The sequence below is a fragment of the Pristis pectinata genome, chromosome 2 (genome assembly GCF_009764475.1).
Source record: "Pristis pectinata isolate sPriPec2 chromosome 2, sPriPec2.1.pri, whole genome shotgun sequence".
Lineage (NCBI taxonomy): Eukaryota > Metazoa > Chordata > Chondrichthyes > Rhinopristiformes > Pristidae > Pristis > Pristis pectinata.
In genome coordinates, this window is record NC_067406.1 from 97,284,889 (window position 1) to 97,310,305 (window position 25,417).

The 25,417-nt window shown below is 42.6% G+C and overlaps 1 protein-coding gene across 2 annotated transcripts in view; it reads left to right on the forward strand.

Moving 5' to 3' along the window:
* The first annotated feature begins 646 nt into the window (after positions 1 to 646).
* LOC127567418 (uncharacterized) overlaps positions 647 to 25,417 on the forward strand; it is a 180,158-nt gene continuing 155,387 nt past the window's right edge. For both annotated transcript variants that reach the window (XM_052010304.1, XM_052010305.1), the window contains exons 1-3: positions 647 to 1,024; positions 20,657 to 20,757; positions 23,542 to 23,611. In XM_052010304.1, coding sequence (XP_051866264.1) covers positions 820 to 1,024; positions 20,657 to 20,757; positions 23,542 to 23,611 — 376 coding nt within the window. In that variant the 5' untranslated portion in view covers positions 647 to 819. The remainder of the gene's footprint in view (positions 1,025 to 20,656; positions 20,758 to 23,541; positions 23,612 to 25,417) is intronic.

The window sequence follows — 25,417 nt, forward strand, 5'->3', positions numbered from 1 at the left end:
TGACATTGAAAACCTTGAGTCCAGGTGCTGAAGCATTCAAAACCTCAGCATAAACAGCAGAAAGAACAGACCTCCTCACAAACTACCCATCTGCCATTCCTGTTAGGCAACCCCTACGGAAAAATCTGAAATCACACACCAGTCAGCTCAGAATCTACAGAAATGGAGTGGAAACAAGTCATACTTCAGTGGTCCTGTGGACCCTACTGCTGCAGACAGAACACAGGCTTCCACCTTGTCAGCAGGTTCTGGACCTGGCCTTCACAGCGCACACAAATGTCCAGAACTTTAGTTTCAGTGGCCGAATGACTGTACTTGCTGACAAAATCAGCACCGTGCGACCCAGTGGGTTTAAGGCCGAGTCCTTGGACATTTTCCTAGGCCTGAAATATTGTCTAATGGGAAAGATCATAACCACAAAGGCTGATGGCAGATTACTGCTAGTGTGGCTAATGTTAGATATTGCATGCATTTAGAGGCCAATCTCCAAGTTATTATCGGCTACCACACTGAAGCACAGAAGAAGATGCGCCTTCATACTAAAGATCTGCAAAACAAATTTTTTCTGCCATTCAGCGGAAGTAATTTTACTGAGGGTCAAATGATAAGCGAAACTTGCCGGAAAATGGCTGGGGAAGATTGCGGTTGCCATCTACTGTTTGCAAAGTACCATTACTGCGGTATCAAGTGGCAGATTCACATTATTGTGGCCTTGCTCCAATTGTGTATTCATTTCTTCTGAACCAAAGTTCGGCAAAGGGGAACTTGGTCAAAGCTGAGTAACTCTGCACGGGTAACGCTGGTGCTGAAGGCGTGAGAATGTTTAAGCGATGGAGCTGCTGGCATCGACTGAAGCGGCTGCGGTCGCCCCAGGCCGGAGCCTTCTCCCGCCCGCGCGGCCCTGCTGCCCCGGGAAATCCGCATCCTAGCGCCCATTGTGTGGAGAGCCGGCGCCTGGCAACTAAAGCGGGGGCGGTGCGGATTGGCTGCGCGTCCGGCTTCTGGGGGGACACTGCGATCTCGGGTGAGGAGACGGCAACAATCCTTCGTGGCCCTGCAGTCAAACTTCTTAACAGGCAGTCAGATTAATCCCGTTCAAAAACTGAAACAGTACTTCCCTTCGCAAAAAACATGATTGTACGTGTCAATTCATCACTTCACTCAAAGCTATGATAACTTTTACTGGATTTTGCGGAACCTTGTTGCCGCTTTAATTGTTGCCTGCTCGTAACATTACATTGAACTACATATGACTTCTAAAAAAACAAATCACATTCCTCATTTAACTCTAATTTCCTGTTAGCCAATTTTAGCCCAAAACGACCCCTATATTTGTTAAGTGTGTCCAGGAAAGTTTTCTCAAGTAATATGTAGATGGTCCTACTAGAGTGGGGGGCAACACTGAACCTCTGGGGAAATGAGGCAGAGCAATGGCCAGCATGCTTAACACCTCTTTCACCACCCCATCTACCCGTGACGCCAGTTTCTAGGTCCCTCTGTTCCATTACACTCCCTAGTGCCCTACCATTCATAGTATAAATCCTACGCTAGTTTGACTTTTCAAAATGCATCATCTCACATTTATCTGTATTGAAGTCCATTTGCCACTCCTGAGCCCACTTCCCTAACTGATCAAGATCCCCTGTAATCTACAATAACCTTCTTCACTATTAACACCACCTCCTAATTTCATGTCATCTGCAAATTTACTGATCAAGCCTTATGCATTGGCATCCAAATCATTTATAAATAATGAATAACAAGGGTCCAGGGCAGGATTTCCACAGTAAACAACAAGGCCCTGGAGGGTGTTATAGAACAGAGAGACTGACAGGTACAAGTACATATTTCAGTGAAGGTGGTAACACAAGTAGACAAAATGGTGAAGAAGGCATGTGGCGTTCTTGCCTTCATTGGACGGGGCATTGGGTGTAAGAATTGCGACGTTATGTTGGGGTATTTTGAAGAACATTCAAGTCCCCAGGTCCTCATGGAATATTCCCCAAGTTATTGAGAGAGGCAAGAGGTGAGTTTGCTGGGGCCTTGACCAAAATCTTGTGTCATCTTCAGCCACAATCAAGATCCTGGAGGATTAATGAGTAGCTAATGTTGTTCCTTTGTTCAGGAAGGGAAATAGGGATAATCCTGGAGATTATAGACCAGTGACTTTCATGTCAGCGGTAGGAAAGCTGTTGGAGAGAATTCTTAGGGATAGGATTTGTGAGTATTTGGAAAAGCATTGCCTAATTAGGGACAGTCAGTGTTGCTTTGTGCAGGGAAGGTTATGTCTTACCAACTATTGAGTTTTTCAAGGAGGTGATAGAGTCAAAGAGCAATACAACGAGTTCATAATGACCACCGTGCCCACCCAGCTAGTCCCAATCTCCTGTGTTCAGCCCCTGTCCCTCTAAGCCTCTCCCTTCCATGTACCTGTCCAAGTGCTTCTTAAATGATACTACTGTACCTGCCTCAACCACTTCCTCTGGCAGCTCATTCCATATACTCACCACCCTCTGCGTGAAAAAGTTGCCCCTCACGTCCTTTTTAAATCTTTCCCCTTGGTGGTGAAGATGATCGATGAAAATAGAGCAGTGGATGTCATCTACATGGATTTTAGTAAGGCATTCAATGAGGTCCTTCATGGTAGGCTTATCCAGAATATTAAGATGCGTGGGATCCACGGTGACTTGGCCATTGGGATTCAGAATTGACAGAGGGACAGAGGGTAGTGGTAGATGGGTCTTATTCCAGATGGAGGTCCATGACAAGTAGTGTTCTATATATAATATATATCTATATATTCTATATACCTATACATCTATGGCATGCTTTATTTATCAAGGCATTCAGTTCAAGAGTCAGGAAGTTATGTTGCAGCATTATAAAACTCCAGTTAGGCGGGTTCTGGAGTATTGCATTCAGTTCATTATAGGAAGGATGTAGAGAGGGTGCAGAAGAGGTTTATCAGGATGCTGCCTGGATTAGAGAGGATAAAAGAAGAGGCTGGACAAGCTTGGGTTGTTTTCTCTGGAGCGGTGGAGGCTGAGGGGAGATTTGATACAAGTTTATAAAGTTTTGAGAAGCATAGATAGACAGCTGGTATCTTTTTCCCAGGGTTGACATGTCTAATACGAGAGGGCACGCATTTAAGATGAGAGGGGAAAAGTTCAAAGGTGATGTGCGGGCAGGTTTTTTACACAGTGGGTGCCTGGAATGCGCTGCCAGGCGTGGTGGTGGAGACAGATATGATAGAGATGTTCAAGAAGCTTTTAGGTAGGCACATGAATATGCAGAGAATGGAGGGAAATGGACCATGTGTAGGCAAAAGGGATTAAGTGTCATTTGCTTAATTAGTTTGTCACAACATCGTGGGCCAAACGGCCCGTTTCTGTGCTGTGCCATTGTATTTTCTATATTACAGCTGTACAAGACATTAGTGAGACTACACCTGGAATACTGTGTGCAGTTTTGGTTGCCATTCTATAGGAAGGTTGTGATTAAGCAGGAGGAGGTGCAGAATAGATTCCACGACTGGAGAGCTTGAGTTATGAGGAGAGACTGAATAGGCTGGGACCGTTTTCCCTAGAGTGAAGAAGGTTGAGGGTTGACCTTATAGAGGTCTATAAAGTCATGAGAGCATGAATGAGGTGAATGATCACAGTATTTTTCCCCAGGGTTGGGGAATCTAAAACTAGAGGGTGTAAGTTTAAGGTGAGTGGAGAAAAAGTTCAAAGGGACCTGGTAGAGGTGGTAGAGGTGGGTACAATTACAATGTTTAAAAGACATTTGGACAGGCTCATGGACAGGCTCATGGAGAGGGATAATGGGATAAGTGCAGGCAAATGGGACAAGCTCAGGAAAGCACTTTGGTTGGCATGGACGAGTTGGACTGAAGGGCCATTTTCCATGCCGTATAACTCAATGATTATACAAAGCTATCAATAACATCATCATCATCATCAACACCCTTACTTTCTGTGTTGTCCATTCATCTTATTCATTAATGGAGACATTCCCATTTCCTCTTTGGTTATTGGTGAGGTGTTGGAGAACCCGAAGTCCATTGATGTGGTACTGTTGTTGAAAGGATTAAATGACTAAAGGCTGGCAGCCTAACCTGGATGTTGGGCAGATTATTAGAAAGATTCTGAGAGACCACATAAATTAGCACAGTTTAATCAAGGGTGAATATGTTAAGGGAAGGATCTGTCTGACTCCAGTGATTGACTTTCATTATTATTGTCTCAACATTTGATGTAGTATAAGTACATTTTAGCAAGTTCTGTGGAGGCTGAGTCATTCAGTTCATTCAAAACAGAAATTGATAGATTTTTGGTCATTAAGTGAATTCGTGGCTGTGGGGATAGAGCAAGAAAATAGCACTGAGATAGAAGATCAATCAGGTGAATCACTACTGATAAGGGGGAATGTTACAGCAGTACTCAGAGAGGACATACTGGAGGGCTCATCCACAGAGGCAATTTGGGTGGAGCTCAGAAATAGGAAAGGTGCAATTACATTGATGGGATTATACCATAGGCCCCCCAATAGCCACTGAGAGGTGGAGGAACAGATATGCAGGCAGGTATGGAAAGGTGCAGAAACAACAGGGTTGTCATGGTGGGGGACTGTAACTTCCCCAGTATTGATTGGAACTTACTTAATACAAGAAACTTGGATGCAGTGGGATTTCTTCAGTGCATCCAAGAGGGGTTCCTTGAAGCAGTTATGTGGAGGGTCCAAGTAGAAGAGAGAACCTACTGGACCTGGTTTTGGGAAATGAACCAGGCCAGGTGACAGACCTGATAGTGAGTGAACATTTTGGAAATAGTGACCACAACTCATTATATTTTAAAATAGTTATGAGTAAGGATAAAATTGAATCTTGCGGGATGGTACTAAATTGGGGGAGGGCAAATAATGGCAAAATAAGACAGGAGCCAAGGGGCATCGATTGGGAGCAGCTGCTGTCAGACAAGTCCACATCTGACATATGGGAGCTGTTTAAAGACCAGCTGATCAAAGTTCAGGATTGGCATGTTCCGGTGAGGAGTAACGACAAGGATGGTAAGGTAAGGGAACCTTGGATGACCTGGGAGGTCCTAAATTTAGTCAGTAAAAGAAGGGAAGCATACTTTAGGTTTGGGAAGCTAAAGTCAGACTGGGTCCTTGTGGAATATAAAGATAGCAGGAAGTACTCAAACAGGCGATTAAGAAGGCCAAAAGAGGCCATGAAATGCCCTTGGTGAGCAGGGTCAAGGATAATTTTATACTTATATTAAAAAAGAGAGGATAACTAAGGGGAGGGCAGATCCACTCAAGGATAAAGGAGGGAATTTGTGCTTGGAATCAGAGCAAGTGGCTGAGTCTCTAATTGAGTACTTTGCATCGGTATTTATCGAGGAGAAGAAATTAGAGGATAGTGAAAACAGAGTGGGGCGTGCTAATGTGCTGGGACGTTTTGAGATTAAGGAGAAGGTAGTGCTGGGTCTTCTGAAAAGCATTAAGGTAGATAAGTCCCCAGGACCTGATGGTATATATCCCAGAATATTGAAAGAAGCACATGAGGAAATTGCTAGGGCGAAGCATCTTTTTGTGTCCTCACTAGCAAAAGGCGAGGTCCCGGAGGACTGGAGAGTAGCACATGTTGTGCCTTTGTTCAATAAAGGAAATAAGGATAATCCAGGTAATTATAGGCCAGTGAGCCGCATGTCAGTGGTAGGGAAGCTGAGGATACTGAGGGATAGGATTTATGTGCATTTGGAAAGACATGGCCTGCTTAGGGACAGTTAGCATGGCTTCATGCATGGGAGGTTATGTTTTATGAACTTGATTGAGATTTTTGAGGAGGTGAAAAAGGTGCTTGATGAGGGTAAAGCGGTATCTACATGGACTTTAATAAGGCATCTGATAAGGTCCTTCAATGTAGGTTGATTCAGAAGATAAAGATGCGTGGGATCCAGAGTGAATTGCAAGTTTGGATTCGGAACTGGCTTGCCCATAGAAGACAGAGAGCAGGGGTGGAAAGCTGTTATTCTGGCTGGAGGTCCGTGACCGGTGGTGTTCTGCAAGATTGGTGCTGGGACCTCTGTTGTTTGTGATAGTGTATATATTGATGATTTGGATGTAAGTGTAGATGGGTGGATTAGCGAGATTGGTGCAGCTGTGGATGGTGTAAAGGACTATCAAAGAATACAGTGGGATCTAGATCATTTACAGATACGGGCAGAGAAGTGTCAGATAGAGTTTAATCCAGGCAAGTGTGAGGTGCTCCATCTTGGGAGGTCAAATGAAAGGAGAAAGTATACCGTTAACTCTTGGCCCCTTAATAGCATTGAGGTCAGAGGGATCTTGGGGTCCAGATCCATAGTTCACTGTAAGTGGATAAGATGGTGAAGAAGGCATATGCCATGCTTGCCTTTATTCATATGGGTGTTGAGAATAAGAGTAAGGAAGTCATGCCACAGCTCCATAAAACTTTAGGCAGACCATACTTGGGAGTATTGTGCGCAGTTCTGTTTGCCCCATTATAGGAAGGATGTGGACATTGTGGAAAAGGTGCAGAAAAGGTTTATCAGTAAGCTGCTTGGATTAGAGGGTACGAGCTATAAGAAAAAGTTGGACAAACTTGGGTTGTTCTCCTTGGAGTGTCAGAGGTTGAGGGGAGACCTGATAGAGGTTCTTAAAATTATGAGAGGCATAGGTAGAATAGCCAGTCAGAATCTGTTCTCCAGGGTAGAAGCGTCAAACACCAGAGGACAGGCTTTTAAGGTTAGAGGGGGGAAGTTTAAAGGTGACCTGATGGGCAAGTTTTTTTTTGTGCAGAGAGTGGTAGGTGCCTAGAATGGGTTACCAGGGGTAGTGGTGGAATCAGGCAGTTTGGTGGAGTTTAAGAGGCTTTTAGATAGACACACGAATATGAAGGGAATAGAGGGACATAGATGATATACAGGAGGAGGACGCTTAGTGTAAATCAGCATGAAGATCAGCACAATATCATGGGCTGAGTGGCTTATCCAGTGCTGTACTGTTTTATGTTCTATCTTAACAAATGGTGGAGTGGGCACGAAGGGCCAGATTAACTTCTCCTGCGCCTATTTCTTATGTTCTTATCAGTTGAGGCATAGAATATAAGAACGGAGAGATTGTTAGAACTGTAAAAAAAACTATGCCACGGCAAGGGTCCTGTATACATTTCTTTTTCACACACGAGAGGAAGGGCATGATAGTACAAGGGTGGTTTTAGAGGCGACTGTACAAAGAAAAGCAACTGAAAAGTAAAAGAAAGGACAAAAAATGACTGAACCACTACTGCCAATGATCAAATCTACTTCCAATGGAGAGAATACTAGGGGAGGTGAAAAAACTTTGCGAAAAGAGATGGGTTTTGATTTGAGTTTTAGAAGAGGACGAGGAGGTAGAACAGCAGAAAAGTTTAACAGGGAAATTCATGAGTTTATTTACACTGCTCAAGAAGTTAGGTTGGTGAAATGAGTTGACAGATGGGCATATAGAACTTAATAAGGATATTATGAAATGATGGACTTTGGGAGAAAGTACAGAGCATAATCTTATTGTTTTGGAAACCATGATCAGAATTATATTATTTTGAGGTGGGTACAAGAGCAGAGGCACAGACATGTATCCTCACAAAGCATTCGGCAAATTGACAACACAGTTAAACAACTGTCTGGTTAAAAAGGGAATTTCTAACATTAGTTTTCAGCTTTCCAAATATGGAAATTTGTCATATATCCCTGAAATCATGTTATAGTGAAGTAATTTAAATTATTCATTAAAAATGGGATTCTGCACCAAATTGGCAAAAACATATCGGGAACAAAACTTTGAACTCATCTAAATTTCCGTGACTCTTGTATATCTGACTGCTATAAACTATCCTTGACCTAAATCCAATCTCTTTCCTGACCACTGTATCTACTGAACCAGGCTGTATATTCAATGTTCTTTGAATGCCCATCACCTATTGCCAACTTCCATATTTGTGATACTTCCTCTTTCTAACTCAATCCAAGTTTACTTTGGTCATCTGAAGACCCACACTCAATGATTCGGGAACAGCTTCTTCCCCTCCACCATCAGATTTCTGAACGGTCCATGAACACAACCTCATTATTCCTTTTTTTTTGCACTATTTATTTACTTTTGTAATTTATGGTAATTTTATGCCTTTGTACTGTACTGCTGCCACAAAACAACAAATTTCATGTCATATAAGCCAGTGATAATAATTCTGATTCTGATTTCCTTCAAATCACAGCCTTCCATAAAACACGACTTATCTAAAATTCTGATGAGCCTATTCTGACCCATTTCTTAAGCTGCACACATTCATTCCAAATGCATAGGTCTAGTTAAGTTCTGCAACACTTGTTGCTCGAAATTTACAAAAATTCCATGGTTTGACCCTCCAGATGTTGAATAAATACATCACATTTGCTATTCACCAATCATTTGACACCTCACCTGTGGTCAGCAAAGATTTAAACACCTTTGTCAGCAACCCTGCAATCTCTTCCCATAGCAGACTGGGATACATCACATTAGGCTCCAGGGCTAGATCTACCTATAAGCCCACAAAGGCATCTAATACTACATTTTGAAAGGTAACATGCTGTAGAATTTCACCGTCATTCTCCATTTAAAATGTCCGTCAAAGGACTACAAACTAGAAATATTCATTTAAGACCACACCTATGTCTTCTGACTCCATGCACAGATTGCCACTTTGGTCCCTGAATGAGCACGACTCTCTCCCTGGTCGCCCTCTTGCCCTCAATATACATATAAAATAATATTTTCCCCAATCTTGTCTGCAGTAATATTTTGTGTTCCTCTCTGCTTTCTTAATCCCTATTTCCTCTGATTGCCACAGCAATGTGACATTCCCCTTTTTGTTCCTAAGCTCTACCCATTTGACGTCCTGTGACGATCCTTCTGGGAAATCTCATTACTGCAGTAATGGGCCACTTAATCAATATTGCAATACAACCTCTTTTACAAACCCCCCAACCCCTATCACACCTGAAGATCTTACACCTCAGAAAGTTGAGTTGCCAATCCTGACCTGTCTCTGTGAAATCAACAATATCATATTCTTTTCTGATGAAGGGTCTCAGATCTAAAACATTAACTGTTTCTCTTTCCACAAATGCTACCTGACCTGCTGAGTGTTTCCAGCATTTTCTGTTTTTAATTTCAGATGTCTAGCACCTGCAGTTTCTTGATTTTCATATTCCCATGTGCCAATCAATGCTCTAAGTTCATCTGCCTTACTGGTCAGACTCCTTGCATTAAAAGAGATAGAATTTAGCCTTGAAACTCCCCTCCTCAAAAGCATTAGTCTGGTCAATTACTTTCAAGCTGCTCTACGTGAGCAAGTACAGAAGAAAAGGCTCGCATTGAAAAACAGGAATTTTAAGACCTGGGGTGCTCATGACTCATATTTTAAAACTGGCTTAGCACTAATTTGCACACATCTAAGCAGGATCTAAGAAATTCAACAATTCAAAGTAGGGCATTGACAATGTAACTAGATGTCTATAGACTCACTTGCTGGGACTTGGAAGGTCAACGATAGGATTATACTGAATATTCCTGGATTTCAGTTGGATACTGAATATTCCTGGATTTCAGTGTTTTAAAAGGGATAGGGGAGGGGGAGAAGAGGAGGTATGGTGGCGTTACTGGTCAGGGATACCACTACAGCTGCAGAAAGGGTGGGTAATGTAGAGGGATCCTCTCTAGAGTCAGTATGGGTGGAAGTTAGGAACAAGAAAGGAGCAGTTGCTCCACTGGGAGTATTCTATAGGCCCCCTGGTAGCAGCAAAGATACTGAGGAGCAGATTGGGAGGCAGATTTTGGAAAGGTGCAAGAATAACAGGGTTGTTATCATGGGAGACTTAAACTTCCCAAATATTCATTGGCACCTGCTTAGTACCAAAGGTTTAGATGGGGCAAAGTTTGTTAAGAGTGTCCAGGAAGGATTTCTGTCACAGTACATTGACAGGCCGACTAGAGGGAATGCCATATTAGATCTAGTTTTAGGTAATGAACCGGGTCAGGTGACAGATCTCTCAGTGGGTGAGCGTTTGGGGGAACAGTGACCACCGCTTCTGGAGGTCATGGACAAGGATAGGAGCAAAGAGGACAGGAAGATATTTAATTGGGTTAAGGGCAAATTATGAGGCTATAAGGCTAGAACTTGCAAGTGTGAATTGGGATGACATTTTTGAAGGGAAATGTACTCTGGAGATGTGGTCGTCGTTCAGGGATCTCTTACAGGAGGTTAGGGATAAATTTGTCCCGGTGAGGCAGAGAAGGAATGGCAGGGTGAAGGAACCATGGGTGACAAGAGGGGTGGAACAACTAGTAAGGAAGAAGAAGACAGCGTACATAAGGTGTAGGAAACAAGGATCAGATAGGTTTGAGGAATATAGGGTAGCAAGGAAGGAACTTAAGAAGGTGCTGAGGAGAGCACGAAGGGGACATGAAAAGGCCTTGGCGAGTAGGGTTAAGGAAAATCCCAAGGCTTTTTTCACTTATGTGAAGAGCAGAAGGATGACGAGAGTGAAGGTAGGACCAACTAGAGACAAATGTGGGAAGATGTGCCTGGAAGCTGTGGAAGTGGGTGAGGTTATCAATGAATACTTCTCTTCAGTCTTCACCAAGCACAGGGGCCTTGATGATGCTGAGGTCAGTGTTGGTAAAGTTAATGTTCTAGAGCTTGTAGATATCAAGAGGGAGGATGTGTTGGAGCTGTTAGAAAATATTAGGACAGATAAGTCCCCAGGGCCTGATGGAATATTCCCCAGGCTGCTTTGTGAGGTGAGGGAGGAGATTGCTGAACCATTGGCTAGGATCTTTGAGTCCTTGTTGTCCATGGGAATGGTACCGGAGGATTGGAGGGTGGCAAATATTGTCCCCTTATTCAAAAAAGGAAGTAGGGTTAGTCCAGGGAATTATAGACCAATGAGCCTTACGTCTGTGGTGGGCAAGCTGTTGGAAAAGATTCTTAGAGATAGGATCTATGGGTATTTAGAGAATCATGGTCTGATCAGGGACAGGCAGCATGGCTTTGTGAAGGGCAGATCATGTCTCACAAGCCTGATAGGGTTCTTTGAGGAGGTGACCAGGAAGATTGATGAGGGTAGTGCAGTAGATGTAGATTTTAGTAAGGCATTTGACAAGGTTCCACATGGTAGGCTTCTTCAGAAGTTCAGAGGGCATGGGATCCAGGGAAGCTTGGCTGTGTGGATTCAGAATTGGCTTGCCTATAGAAAGCAGAGGGTTGTGGTGGAGGGAGTGCATTCAGATTGGAGGGCTGTGACTAGCAGTGTCCCACAAGGATCGGTTCTGGGACCTCTGCTTTTCGTGATTTTTATTAATGACCTGGATGAGGGGGTAGAAGGGAGGGTTGGCAATTGTGCAGACGACACAAAGGTTGGTGGTGTGTATAGTGTGGAGGACTGTTGAAGATTGCAGAGGGACATTGATAGGATGCAGAGCTGGGCTGAGGAGTGGCAGATGGAGTTCAATCCGGAGAAGTGTGAGGTGGTACACTTTGGAAGGACAAACTCCAAGGCAGAGTACAAAGTTAATGGCAAGATTCTGGGGAGTGTGGAGGAGCAGAGGGATCTGGGGTTTGATATCCACAGATCCCTGGAAGTTGCCTCACAGGTGGATAGGGTAGTTATGAATGCTAATATCCCATAAGCTTTCTTAAGTCATGGGACCGAGTTTAAGAGCCGCGAGGTAATGATGCAGATCTACAAAACTCTGGTTAGGCCACACTTAAGAGTACTGTGTCCAGTTCTGGTCGCCTCATTATAGGAAGGATGTGGAAGCATTGGAAAAGGTGCAGAGGAGATTTACCAGGATGCTGCCTGGTTTAGAGAGGAGACATGATAAAGGTATACAAAATATTAAGAGGAATAGATAGAGTAGACAGCCAGCGCCTCTTTCCCAGGGCAACAATGCTCAACACAGGAGGGCATGGCTTTAAAGTAATGGGTGGGAAGTTCAAGGGAGATATCAGAGGAAGGTTTTTTACCCAGACAGTGGTTGGGGCATGGAATGCGCTGCCTGGGGTGGTGGTGGAGGCAGGGACATTGGTCAAGTTCAAGAGATTTCTAGATAAGCATATGGAGGAATTTAAAATAGAGGGATATGTGGGGGGAAGGGGTTAGATAGTTTTTAGGCAAGGTTTAAAGGTTGGCACTGTTATTATGTGTTATTATGTAGTTATAATAAAGAACTACAGTTCCCATTAGGCAATACAAGGGGTCACATGGGGGAACAGGAATTGGCTGTAAAAGAGCAGGAAAGCAAGGCAGCCTGTCCGTTGCAGCCTGTTGTTGTTGTTGTTTTAATAAATGTTCAGATGTTAAATCCACGCCAAGTTTGTCTCTTGATGAAGAACAAACATAACATGGTGTCAGAAGTTGGTGTGAGCTCTGAACAAGGAAAGTAAATGCATAGTCTGTGCAATTGAGAAAGAGACTCAGTGAGTACGAAAGAAAAGCTGTAAAAAGACGGAGAAAAAGCTGGCCGGCGTGAAGAGGTAGCACATTGTTGCTGAAGTTCAGCAGTCACTGGATTTGCCAAGAGAGATTCAGGTGAGAGGCCGAGAGTTCCCAAGCCTATGCAGTTTACTGGCGATCTAGCCGATAATTGGAAACACTTCAAACAGCGATTCAGTATGTACTTAGATGCTAGTGGAGCAGGAAGGAACGATGAAAAATTGAAAGCATCTATTTTTCTGCACGTGATTGGCGAAGATGCTTTGGACATCTATAACAGCTTTCAAATTGAAGAGACAGCTTTTGAGTTGGGCACTTTGATGGAAAAATTTGAGAAGTATTTTATCCCAAGTGAAAACATCACATTTGAGAGATAAATTTTTTTTCCTGTGACCAGAAACAAGGTGTCAGCTTCGACGAATACTTAGCTGAGCTTCACACACTGAGTAAGTCTTGTGAATTTGGAGATTTGAGAAACTCACTAGTTAAAGACAGAATAGTTTGTGGAATTCCAGATAACGGACTCAGAGAAAGACTGTTGCGTGAAAAAGATTTGACCCTGGAAAAGGTGGTGAATATGTGTAGGTCAGCAGAAACCACACAAGGAAAGAAACAAGCTAAGGAGCTGTACAGAGCAGACACAACAGTACATGCTGTGAAAACAGAGAAGCAGCTCCCAAGGCATTTCCGAAAGCAACAGCAAAGCAAAGAGGAAGGCTCAAACGGCAAATTCAGCAGATGTGGACGTAGACACATTCCAAAGATGTGTCCTGCTTATTGGAAGTCCTGCAATAGCTGTGGGAAGAAGAATCACTTTGCAAGGTGCTGCAAAGCTGGGGCTAACAAGAGAAAGGTGTACACAGTTGATGAGAAAATGGAGGAATTCTCTGTGGATTCTGTACAGACTGTGGCTGCTGGTAAAACAGAATGGATTGTTCCAGTAACTGTGAATGAGACAGTAATTCCATTTAAGCTTGACACCGGAGCTCAGGTGAATCTGTTATCCGTGGATGATTATAAGACTCTCACAGTAAAGAGTAAGATTTACCCTGTGAAGTTAAAAGTGACAGGCTACACTGGAGGGAAAGTTCCGGTAAAAGGGGGCTGTATGGTGACCTTTAAGCACAAGGGGCAGCACTTAAAATCACAGCTACTGATTGTAGAAAAGAGAGTACAGCCAGTATTAGGTCTGAGTGCTTGTGAAAAGCTCAACCTAGTGAAAAGAGTTTTCATAGTAGCTTCACATACCAAAGATGACCGCACAACACTCATGTGTTGAGGGGCTCAGATACTTACCTGCTGTACACAAAATTCATATAGATGCGGCAGTGGCTCCTGTTGTCCATGCATGCAGGAAAGTTCTGTTTCAGCTTAGAGATAAACTTAAACAAGAACTAGCACTTATGGAACGGATGAATGTCATACAGAAAATTGAAGAACCAACAGATTGGGTGAGTTCACTGGTCATTGTGCAAAAGAAAAATGGAGCATTGCGGATATGTCTAGACCCAAGAGATCTCAATAAAGCCATCAAGAGAGACCATTTTAAATTGCCAACATGGGAGGAGATCATGTCCCGGTTTTCAGTTGCCAAATGGTTTAGCAAGCTCGACACATCGTCTGGGTTTTGGCAGATGAAGCTTGAAGAGGCAAGTTCGAGATTGTGTACTTCTAACACACAACAGGGAAGATATCGCTATCTTCAGCTGCCATATGGGATCCTGTCCGCACCAGAAGTCTACCATAAAACCATGCCCATGATCTTTGAGGGCATACCTGGTGTCAAGACCATGATGGATGACATCATCGTCTGGGGTCCACCAAGGAGGAACATGAGACAAGTGCTTGACGTGACAAGGAATGTCAATTTGAAATTAAATAAAGAGAACTGTGAGTTTGGTGTTAAGACACTAACCTTCATAGGAGATGTCATATCTGAAGAGGGAGTGAAGCCTGACCCAAGAAAGACGTCAGCCATTGAAAACATGGAGAGGCCCCAAAACAAAGAGGAGGTGAGATGTTTCTTAGGGATGGTGACTTATCTGGCTAAGTTCATCCCTCGACTGTCAACAGTGTCAGCACCACTTAGGTCACTCCTTGAGCAACAAAATGAATGGATTTGGTCTCATGAGCAAAAAGAGTGTTTCCAGACGTTGAAAAAATTCCTAACTGAAGAGCCCGTGCTGAAGTTTTATGATCCGAAAAGGTGATTCTGGATATCAGCTGATGCATCCCAGCACGGCCTTGGATCAGTACTACTGCAGCAGCATGATGGCACATGGCAACCTGTGGCCTATGCATTAAGGGCTTTAACAAGTGCAGAAGCCAACTATGCACAAATAGAGAAAGAGCTCCTCGCCAGTACATATGTGAAAGGTTCCATCAGTACATCTATGAACAAGCTATTTAAGTGGAGACAGACCCTAAACCATTGGTCTCAATTATGTCCAAACCACTGAATGACTGTCCCATGAGGATACAGCGCACATTGATAAGGCTGCAGAAATATAATGTGATCTACACACCGGGAAAATATATGTTTGCTGCTGATACGCTGTCTCGAGCAGTCGACAAGACAGAAAAGAGTGACCAACGGGTTAATGCAGATATACAGGCCTATGTTGACATGATTGTCACCTCTCTTCCAGTATCTCTGGATGGAACAGAGCAGATTAGGAAAGCAGCAGAGGCAGATGAAACAATGAAAGTACTCAGTGATACAATACAGAAAGGATGGCCAGCAGCAATGAATGACTGTCAATGTGTATTCAGGATTATTGGGCATACAGAGCTGAACAGTCAGTAGTGAAAGATATGGTCTTCAAAGGGAACAGGTTTGTGATTCCAGTGTCACTACGTAAGGAGATGCTCCAGAAGATACACAAAGGGCATCTTGGGGAGGAAAAATGTAAACGTAGAGCACGTGAAGTGATATACTAGCCAAGAATGAACCAAGACATCAGCCGGATCACTGCTTCATGTGAAATATGCCTTATCTACAGACCAAAGCAGCAAGCAGAACCGCTTACACCACACCCTGTACCAGACAAGCCGTATTCCAGAGTTGGAGTGGATTTGTTTGACTAATGGGAAGAGCCATATTGTTGTAACAGACTACTTTTCCAATTACCCAGAGGTTGCGACACTGCAATCAACGTCCAGCAAAGCAGTTATCACTTTCCTGAAAGCTGTGTTTGCGAGGCATGGAGTTCCATTTGAAGTAGTATCAGACAATGGTCCACAGTTATCGAGCTGTGAATTTAAATCCTTTGCCAATGTTTTGGGGTTTCGACATATAACCTCAAGCCCACATCACCCAAAATCTAATGGCCTAGCAGAGAGTTCAGTTAAGGTGGTGAAGGGCCTCATGAAGAAAGTGCAAGATAGACGAAAGGATTTCCACAGAAGTCTAATGATTTACAGAAGTGTGCCACTGCAAAACGGCCTTTCACCAGCCCAAATGCTGATGGGTCGACGCATATGCACGACCCTTCCAATACATGAAAACCTGTTGACACCTGAAGGAGCACACAAGGTCAAACAGGCTAAAGAGGAAGGGAAAGAAAAACAGAAACAATCACGACAAGAGAGCAAAAATCCTACCAGTCCTGAAGCCTGGGGATCAAGTGAGAATCCGAGATCATGATTCTGGCACATGGTCCATGCAAGGAGTTGTACAAGAGGAAGTGAATCCACATTCATACCAGATCCAGACGGAGCGAGGGACACCTTTGAGGAGGAACCACATGGATCTACAACCACAAGCTCCAATTATGGCTGTGACCCGTCGCCTGTCAGTACAGCAAAGCGGCCAGCATATGGAGAAAATGAACATGTGGACCAGAGTTCCCAAGAAAACACCAACAGTAATGCAGCAAATGAAGGCAACAAGTAGCAGACCAAAAAGGACCATTAAACCACCTCAGAGACTGATTGAAAGCTTCTGAGTGGACAAGGGTTCTTGGCGGGTTTATAAGGACAAAGTATTGTGTTTGTTTTTCTTTAAAGGGGGAAGATGTGTTATTATATAGTTATAATAAAGAACTACAGTTCCCGGTAGGCAATGCAAGGGGTCACATGGGGAACAGGAAGTGGCTGTAAAAGAGCAGGAAAGCAAGCCAGTCTGTCTGTTGCAGCCTGTTGTTGTTTTAATAAATGTTCAGATGTTAAACCCATGCCAAGTTTGTCTCTTGATGAAGAACAAACATAACAGGCACAACATTGTGGGCTGAAGGGCCTGTATTGTGCTGTACTTTCTATGATTCTATATGATTCTATGATTAGTTCATTTGCCAACAAGGCAATTTTTAAAAACATTTTATTTACAGCGTGGTAACAGGCCCTTCCGGCCCAACGAGTCCGCGCCGCCCATTTTAAACTCAAATTAACCTACCCGTACGTCTTTAGAATGTGGGAGGAAACCGGAGCAGCCAGAGGAAACCCACGCAGACGCGGGAGAACTACAAGCTCCTTACGGACAGCGACGGGAATCGAACCCCGATTGCTGGCACTGTAATAGCGTCATGCTAACTGCTACGCTACCGTGCTGCCTACCTCTGCCATTGAGAAATGGTACTTGGATTAGTAAAATTGCAGACAGCTGCTGAGTGTTTCCATGATGTTCTGAGGCTATTATAAACTGAAAGGACGAGAAAGTTCTTCACTCAAAAAATTGTGACCCTTTGGAATTGTCTATTGCAGAGTGTGTTGGTGTTGAAACATTAAGTATATTCAAAGCTGAGAAAGAATTTTTGGATGCTTGGGAAATCAAAGTAGGTTGTAGATTGAGCAGGAAAATGGAATTGTTCATGGATTGGCTTAGCCATGATTTTACTGAATGGATGAGCAGCTTCCATGATTAATCTTGACTTTTTATGAGCCTGAAAATTCAGCTCCGATTTGTGTGATAAATGTGCATGCTACAGCATGCATATGATAACATAGCAGACACTGATAACATAAAGAATTAAAATTTTCTAAATGCATCAGGCTTCCATCAAAATAATTTCAAGCAATTTTGCAGCATGACCTGAAATACACCATGAAATAATTATTGCAATATCCATCATCCTTCTACATAGAACGGTACAGCATAGGAACAGACCATTTGGCCCACAATGTCTGTGCCAACCATGATGCCAATCTATACTGCACATCTGTTTACACATAGTCTATATCCCTCCATTCTCTGCCTGTTCATGTTCTTGTGTAAATGCCTCCTAATTATTGCTATCATATCAGCTTCTATTTCATAAATCTCCTTTAAACTTTTCCCCTTCTCACCTTAAAGCAATCCCCTCTAGTATTTGACATTTCCACCCTGGAAAAAAGATAGTGACAATCCATCCTATCTATACCTCTCATAATTTTATATACTTCTGTCAGGTAATCAGTCAGTTTCCCAATGCTCCGGAGAAAACAATCCAAGTTTGTCCAACCTCCCTTTATAGCTAATTCTCTCTAATCCAGATAACATCTTGGTGAATCTCCTCTGCTGTCTCTCCAAAGCCTCTACATCCTTCTTGTAGTGCAGTGACCAGAAGTGCACACAATACTCCAAACGTGGCCTTAACGAAGTTTTATACCGCTGCATCACGACTTCCCTACTCTTATACTCAATGCTCCAACCAATGAAGGCAAGTTTGCCATATGCATTCTTTACCACCCTTTCTACTTGCATTGCCACTTTCAAGGAGCTATGAGTTTGCGTCCCATGATCCCTCTGTACATCAGTGCTACTCAGGATCCTGCCATTTCATGTATACTTTTCTCTTACATTTAACCATCCAGAGTGCGACACCTCACATTTGTCGGGATTAAACTCTATCTGGTATTGGTATTGGTTTATTATTGTCACTTGTACAGAGGTATAGTGAAAAACTTGTCTTGCATACCGATCGTACAGGTCAATTCATTACACAGTGCAGTTACATTGAGTTAGTACAGAGTGCATTGAGGTAGTACAGGTAAAAACAATAACAGTACAGGGTAAAGTGTCACAGCTACAGAGAAAGTGCAGTGTAATTAGGTGCAAGGTCACAACAAGGTAGATCGTGAGGTCAGAGTCCATCTCATTGTGTAAGGGAACCATTCAATAGTCTTATCACAGTGGGATAGAAGCTGTCCTTAAGCCTGGTGGTATGTGCCCTCAGGCTCCTGTATCTTCTAGAGAAGAGAGAATGACCCGGGTGGGTGGGGTCTTTGATTATGCTGGCTGCTTTGCCAAGGCAGTGAGAGGTAAAGACAGAGTCCAAGGATGGGAGGCTGGCTTCCGTGACGCATTGGGCTGTGTCCACAACTCTCTGCAGTTTTTTGTGGTCCTGGGCACAGCAGTTGCTATATCAAGCTGTGATGCATCCAGATAGGATGCTTTCTGTGGTGGATCGGTAAAAGTTGGTGAGTGTCAAAGGGGACATATTGAATTTCTTTAGCCTCCTGTGGAAGTAGAGGCACTTGTGAGCTTTTCCGCCCATATTTCCAACTGGTCTTTATCTCGCTGTGTCCTTTGACAACCTTTCTCACTATCCACAACTCCACTAATTTTTGTATGTCTGCAAACTTACTGATCACAACTAAAGCCCCAGCACTGATCCCTGCGGAACGCTACTGGTGACAGACCTCCAGCCAGAATAACACCCCTCCACTGCTACCCCCTGTCTTCTATGGCCAAGCTAATTTTGAATCCATTCTACCAAGTCACATTGGATCCCATGTGCCATAATCTTTTAGATCAGTCCATCATGAGAGATTTTGTCAAATACTTTACTAAAGTCCATGTATACAACATCCCCTGCCCTAGTTTCATCACCTCCTCAAATAACTCAATCCAGTTTGTAAGTCATGACCTTCCCTCACACAAAGCTATGCTGACTATTCCCAATAAGTCTATGCTTTTCCAGATGTGAGTAGACCCTATCCCTAAGAATCTTCTCCAATAATTTCCCTACCACTGTTGTAAGGCTTACCGGCTTACAATTCCCTTGTTTGTCCATATGCCTTTCTTAAAAATGGAACAACATTGACTATTCTCCAGTCCTCTGGGACTTCACCTTTGGATAAAGAGATGAAATGATCTCTGTCAAAGCCCCAGCAATCTCCTTGCTTGCCTCTCTCAATAACCTGGGATAGATCCCATTAGGCCCTGGGAACTTATCGTCCTTAATGTTCTTAAAGAGATCCAACATCTGATCCTCCTTTATCAACATGCCCTAGAATATTAGTATACCCTGCCTCCCTGATCTTACTAGCTCCATGTTTTTCTCCTTGATGAATACTGATGCAAGACACTCGTTTAGTACTTCCTCTGGCTCCATGCATAAATTCCCTTCTTTGTCCTTCAGTTCCCTTCGTGTTTTTTAATGTATGTATAAAATGCCTTGGGATTTTCTTTAATTCTTCTCACCAAGGGCATTTCATGAACCCTTTAAGCCCTCCTATTGCCCTGGGTAAGTTCTTCCCCACTTTCTTTATATTCTTCATGGGCCCTGTCCGATTTCAGATTCCTAAACCTTATATATGCTTTCTTTTTCTTTTTGACTACATTTTCAATACCTCTTGTCAACCAAGGTTCCTAAACCTTGTCATCCTTGTCTTTTTTCTTGATGGGAACATGTTGATCCTTAGTTCTGACCAGCTGGCCATTAAATGACTCCCATATGTCAGATGTGGATTTTCCCATTAACAGCCGCTCCTAATCAACTCCCCCCAGCTCCTGTGCAATACTGTTGTAATTAACCTTTCCCCAATTTAACAGTTTCACCTGAGGTCCAGTCTTATTCATAACTTTCTTAAAATTTAAGGAGTTGTGATCACTGTTCCCAAAATACTCTTCCACTGAAACTCCAATCATTTAGCCAGGCTTATTTTCCAATACAAGGTCTAGTATGGCCCCTTCCCTGATTGGATTATTTACATACTGTGTCAGGAAACACTCCTGGATGCACCCAATGAACTCTACCCCATCAAAGCTTCTGGCACTGAGAGTCCCAGTCAATATTGGGGAAATTAAAGCCACTTAAAGATGAAGATACGTGCATAATCAGTGATCCAATATAAAAAAGCTTCATGTATATTTAAAAATGTATCTTAAAAGAATTTTCTTTTGTCTCCTTTAGTTCCACAGTTGGTGTATGGTGGGAACCTGGATTTCCTGGTGTTTGATTACCTGTCTGAAATCACCATGTCTTTGCTCGCTGCTGCTAAAGCCAAATCACCTGTGAGGACATGTTTCTGTTATAAAAACAACTGGCATGTAGTCAAGTTGCAGTGTAAAATTTATCTAAAAGGTTCTTTCATTGGAGGGAGGGTGGCTGAAGTAAAATGGGAGCATAGAATACCATCTGTAATCATGCTCTTTTAGTGGGACAGGTTAGTTCATTCTAGGATAGTTTTCATGCCAATTTTTTTGTTAGTTCAGTGTTCAAGAGGGGTGCCACTTTAGGTGGATGAATGAAAAATATTAACATTATAGTTTCCTCAGCTTACTGAGATGATCGTTGCCTGGAATTTTTTCCAGTTCACTGGAAACCTCAACTTCAAAAGTGTTATTGGTTGGTGTAATTACAGACTGATTCTGGTCCCCTTCTAGTCTTTTCCCCCACTATGGAGGTGATCAATGCCCAGCATCTAGTTATATACAGAGTAAATGGTAGGACCCTGGGAAATGTTGTAGAACAGAGAGACCTAGAAGTGTAGGTACATAGTTCATTGAAAGTGGCAACCCAGGTAGACAGGGTGGTGAAGAAGGTGTTTGGCACGCTTGCCTTTATCAGTCAGAATACTGAGTACAAGAATTGAGACGTATTGTACACCTATTGGTAAGATGTTGGTAAGGACACATTTGGAGTACTCTCGTCACCCTGCTCTCGGAAGGATGTCATTAAACTGGAGAGGGTGCAAAAAAGATTTATTAGGATGTATGGCTTTAAAGTTATGGGTGGGAGGTTCAGGGGAGATGTCAGGGGGAGGTTTTTCACCCAGAGAGTGGTTGGTGCATGGAATGCACTGCCTGGGGTGGTGGTGGAGGCAGATACATTGGACAGGTTCAAGAGTCTGTTGGATAGACATATGGAGGAATGTGAGATAGAGGGATATGCGGGAGGAAAGGGTTAGATAGTGTGAGGGTGGTTTGACGACACAACATGGTGGGCCGAAGGGCCTGTTTTGTGCTGTATGGTTCTATGGTTCTATGGTTACTGGGACTGGAGGGTTTGGGTTATAGGGAAAGGCTGGATAGGCTAGGACTTTTTTCCCTGGAGAGTAGGAGGATAAGAGGTGACCTTATAGAGGTTTCTAAAATCATGAGGGGCATAGATCACTCAAAGTCTTTTCCTCAGCTTAATGGAGTCCAAAACTGGAGGGCATAGGTTCAAAGTGAGAGGGGAAAAATTTAAAAGGGACCTGTTGAGCAACTTTTTCACACAGAGGCTGGTGGATATATGGAACGAACTGACGGGGGAAGTGGTGGAGGCAGATACAATTATGACATTTAAAAGGTACTTGGACAATTACTTGGATAGAAAAGGGATATGGGCCAAACACAGGCAAATGGAACTAGCTCAATTAAGCAATTTGGTCAGTGTGGATGAGTTGGGCCGAAGGGCTGGTTTCTGTGCTGTATGACAATGAGATAATAAAATCAGCCTATCTAGAAACCATCAAAGTTCAGTGTCTCCACAGGTCACAAATGACCTGAATGAACAAAATCTGACTTTATGCAAATTCTTTCATGCATTTTAAAGCATTTTTCAAGCTAGTAACAATAATAATAAAGTGTTTCATGTCATTTTTTAATTACTGGATACAGTATATGCTCCATTAGTTTAATTATGGGTAGTTTTAGGATGATTATTCAGTGAAATGAAATAATTATTGCAAATGTATGTTGAGTGATATGATATGGGTTACTATAGAAAATGGAGAAATTGGCTTCAGGACAGTTCTCAGGAACAGAACCCTTATGTAATCTTGGGACTGCTAGCTTTCCCTCGACTTAGCACTTTCAGCTGAGGTCCAGACTTATCCTCATCCATAACTAGGGTTCTGGAAATTTATGGAGTTATAATTACTGTCCTCCCCAGGTTACATCAGCGTTCCATTCCTGTAAATTTTTCGGAAATGCCACTACAAAACAAGTCCCCACATGACAGGAGATGTGTGCAGCCCCCATAGCAGCCGACAAATCCATACTACTGGACTCTCAAACACTTAGTCGTATTTACAGGCTGTACATAAGTTGGGCATTCACAAGCTTGGGATGACCTGTACTTAATAATTATGTCGTTGCCTTGTTGCTTTGTGAATCTCCTATGGCTGCTAGTTCTCCAATGTATTCAGCATAATTGGCTGAACTTTCTACATGGTGTGGCAGATGCAGAAAAGTGGGTTAGTTCTACTTCTCTCATCATCTTATATATGGAAACCTTCTCCGCTACCTCCACGTGAGGTTTATGTGCCCTTAAACCATTTCTTTGCTGCTGAGGATTAAATTGTCAATGAGATGTCTTTTCTAATTCTCCCATTCAGGATCTAAGTTACGGCTTTATTGGATCATGGACTAAGAGGTCCTGTCACTTCTAGAAATGTTCCTCTGTTTTTTTTTTCCCTTTAGTTTCATACTCCCCTAGTAAAGGAGGGTTGGGTATCTAGCCTTTGCTGAAACTTACCTCATAGTAAAGGAGAATTGGGTATCTAGCTTTCACTAAAATTTACCTCACATGAGAAACAAAACTTGCATTTCTCTAAAGACTACAGCAGAAACTGGAAATCTGAAATAAAAACAGAAAAATGTGAAAATGTTCTGCAAATCAGGCAACCTGTGTGGAGAGAAGAACATCAGAGCAAGTTGCTAATTTTCTGTTTTGTATATGTGTGCACAGTGTCACTGTTTAGTGCTTAGTTTTAATTACAGCAGGCCTTTGCATTATGATTATTGAACAATATTTTTAGCCATGACTTATTCACAGATTTTCTGAAGTAACAGTATCCTACTTTTTTCTAGAATCTCGGATACGTACCTGATTTTGTGCAGGTTGCAATGGCTCCATTTATTAAGGATATTCATAAAAGAGGTAATGAAGTTATAGACATTTTTTTCTCACTTTTCTTTTAAATTGAATGACTGTTTATAATCTTTAAATCCAATTAGCAATATATCAAAAAGAAAAGCTATAAAAATAGATGTGACCTTTATACGCCACTGGCAATCATGTGTGTTGTCTTTTTTCTGAAAGTTGTAGGACAACAAATATATTTCCTTCCCCTCAAGCATCACATTGAATATGATACAAACTTACCTTAAACTGGCACCATTATTCAGAGACACAAGGATAACTGGTAAATATTGTTCATAGTTAAATAATATGTTTTTGAATATACACTAAAACACCTATTTGGGACAGAATATAAGAAATATAACCCTATAGCAGAGCAATTCTTTGCCTGAATTCAAGCTATTCAATTATATTGATTTTCTGAAGTTTGAAATGTTTTGTTTCACAGAACTGATATTTCCCACCAGTGTTTAAACAAAGTAAGGTAAATAAGTGAAACGTGGGACTGATTCCTTGTGCTAACAGTATAGACTGAATACCGGATGATTTTGTTCACTGGGTAACACTTCATCCACAAATAAACTAGTCAATTTCACTGAAATTAAAGAAAAGCTAACTAGGTTTAGGATTTTTTGCCAAGGGATCAGAAATCAAACTGTCACATTGATGATTCAGGTGAAAGCAATGTTATTAGCAAGTTTATTAATCTTCTCCAAGTCAACTGGTGGGGTAACAGCTGAGGCTTGAATCAACTTCACCACCACTTCAAAAGGGAAAAAAAATTAGCCAGCGTTTCCTCCTCAACTTGCATGAATGATAATATTCCCAGTTTGAGTGAAAAGGTTGTGGATTCCTGTTCTATTACAGACTTACTCACTCTACAATCTCAAGTGACATTGCTCTGTGCTGGTGAGCAAGCATTACATTGTTGGAGGTACCTGCTGTGGAAAATATATGCTGTCCTTTAAGGATGCCTTGCAGGGGTTGTACAGAGCTTTGAAGAGACTTCATTTGGAGTGCTGTATGCAGTTTTAGTCTCCATATCTAAAAAAGATTTCGCTTGCCTCAGAGTCATTGCAACATAGATTCCCTAGATACCAGAGTTGTGGAGGTTGTCTTTAGAAAAAAGATTGAGTAAGGTTGGTTACTCGATTAGAAGACGAGAAGTAATCTTTTTGTGACTGGGAATGCTTAACAGGCAGTAGGGAAGTTGCGTTCTCTTTGGAGGATCTAGAATTGGGGCGCATGGTCTCAGAATAAGGCGTCAGCCATTTAAAACACTTGAAGGCTGCAGAAGCTCAGTTATTGAGTCATAGAATCATACAGCACAGAAACAGGCCCTTCGGTCCAACTTGCCCAGCAAGCTAGTCCCACTTGCCCACATTTGGCCCATAGCCCTCTAAACCTCTCCTATCCATGTCTTTTCAAAGCTGAGATGGCTAAATTTTTGGATACTCAGGTAATCAGAGAAAATTGGGATCAGACAGGAAAGTAGACGTGTCACAGAATCAGGTATGATCCTCTTGAATAGTGGCGCAGCTTGAATGAGCTGCATTGGCTCCTACCTGTATCTGCACCTGTTTCTTATTCATGCAAAATAGTGCAGGGAGTTCTCCTGCACCCTAGACAATATTTTTCCTTGCAACAAAGAGCCGTTCCCCTCAATAACAGTTATATCGTTTTGGATACTGTTGGGGGTATGCCTACCAGGGGAAAGCCACAGCAGCCAGGTCTCTGGCACTGATTCTGACTCTGTGGCTCGGAAGGGAAGGGGGGAGAAGAGGAGTGCAGTAGTGATAGGGGATTCACTGGTTAGGGGAACAG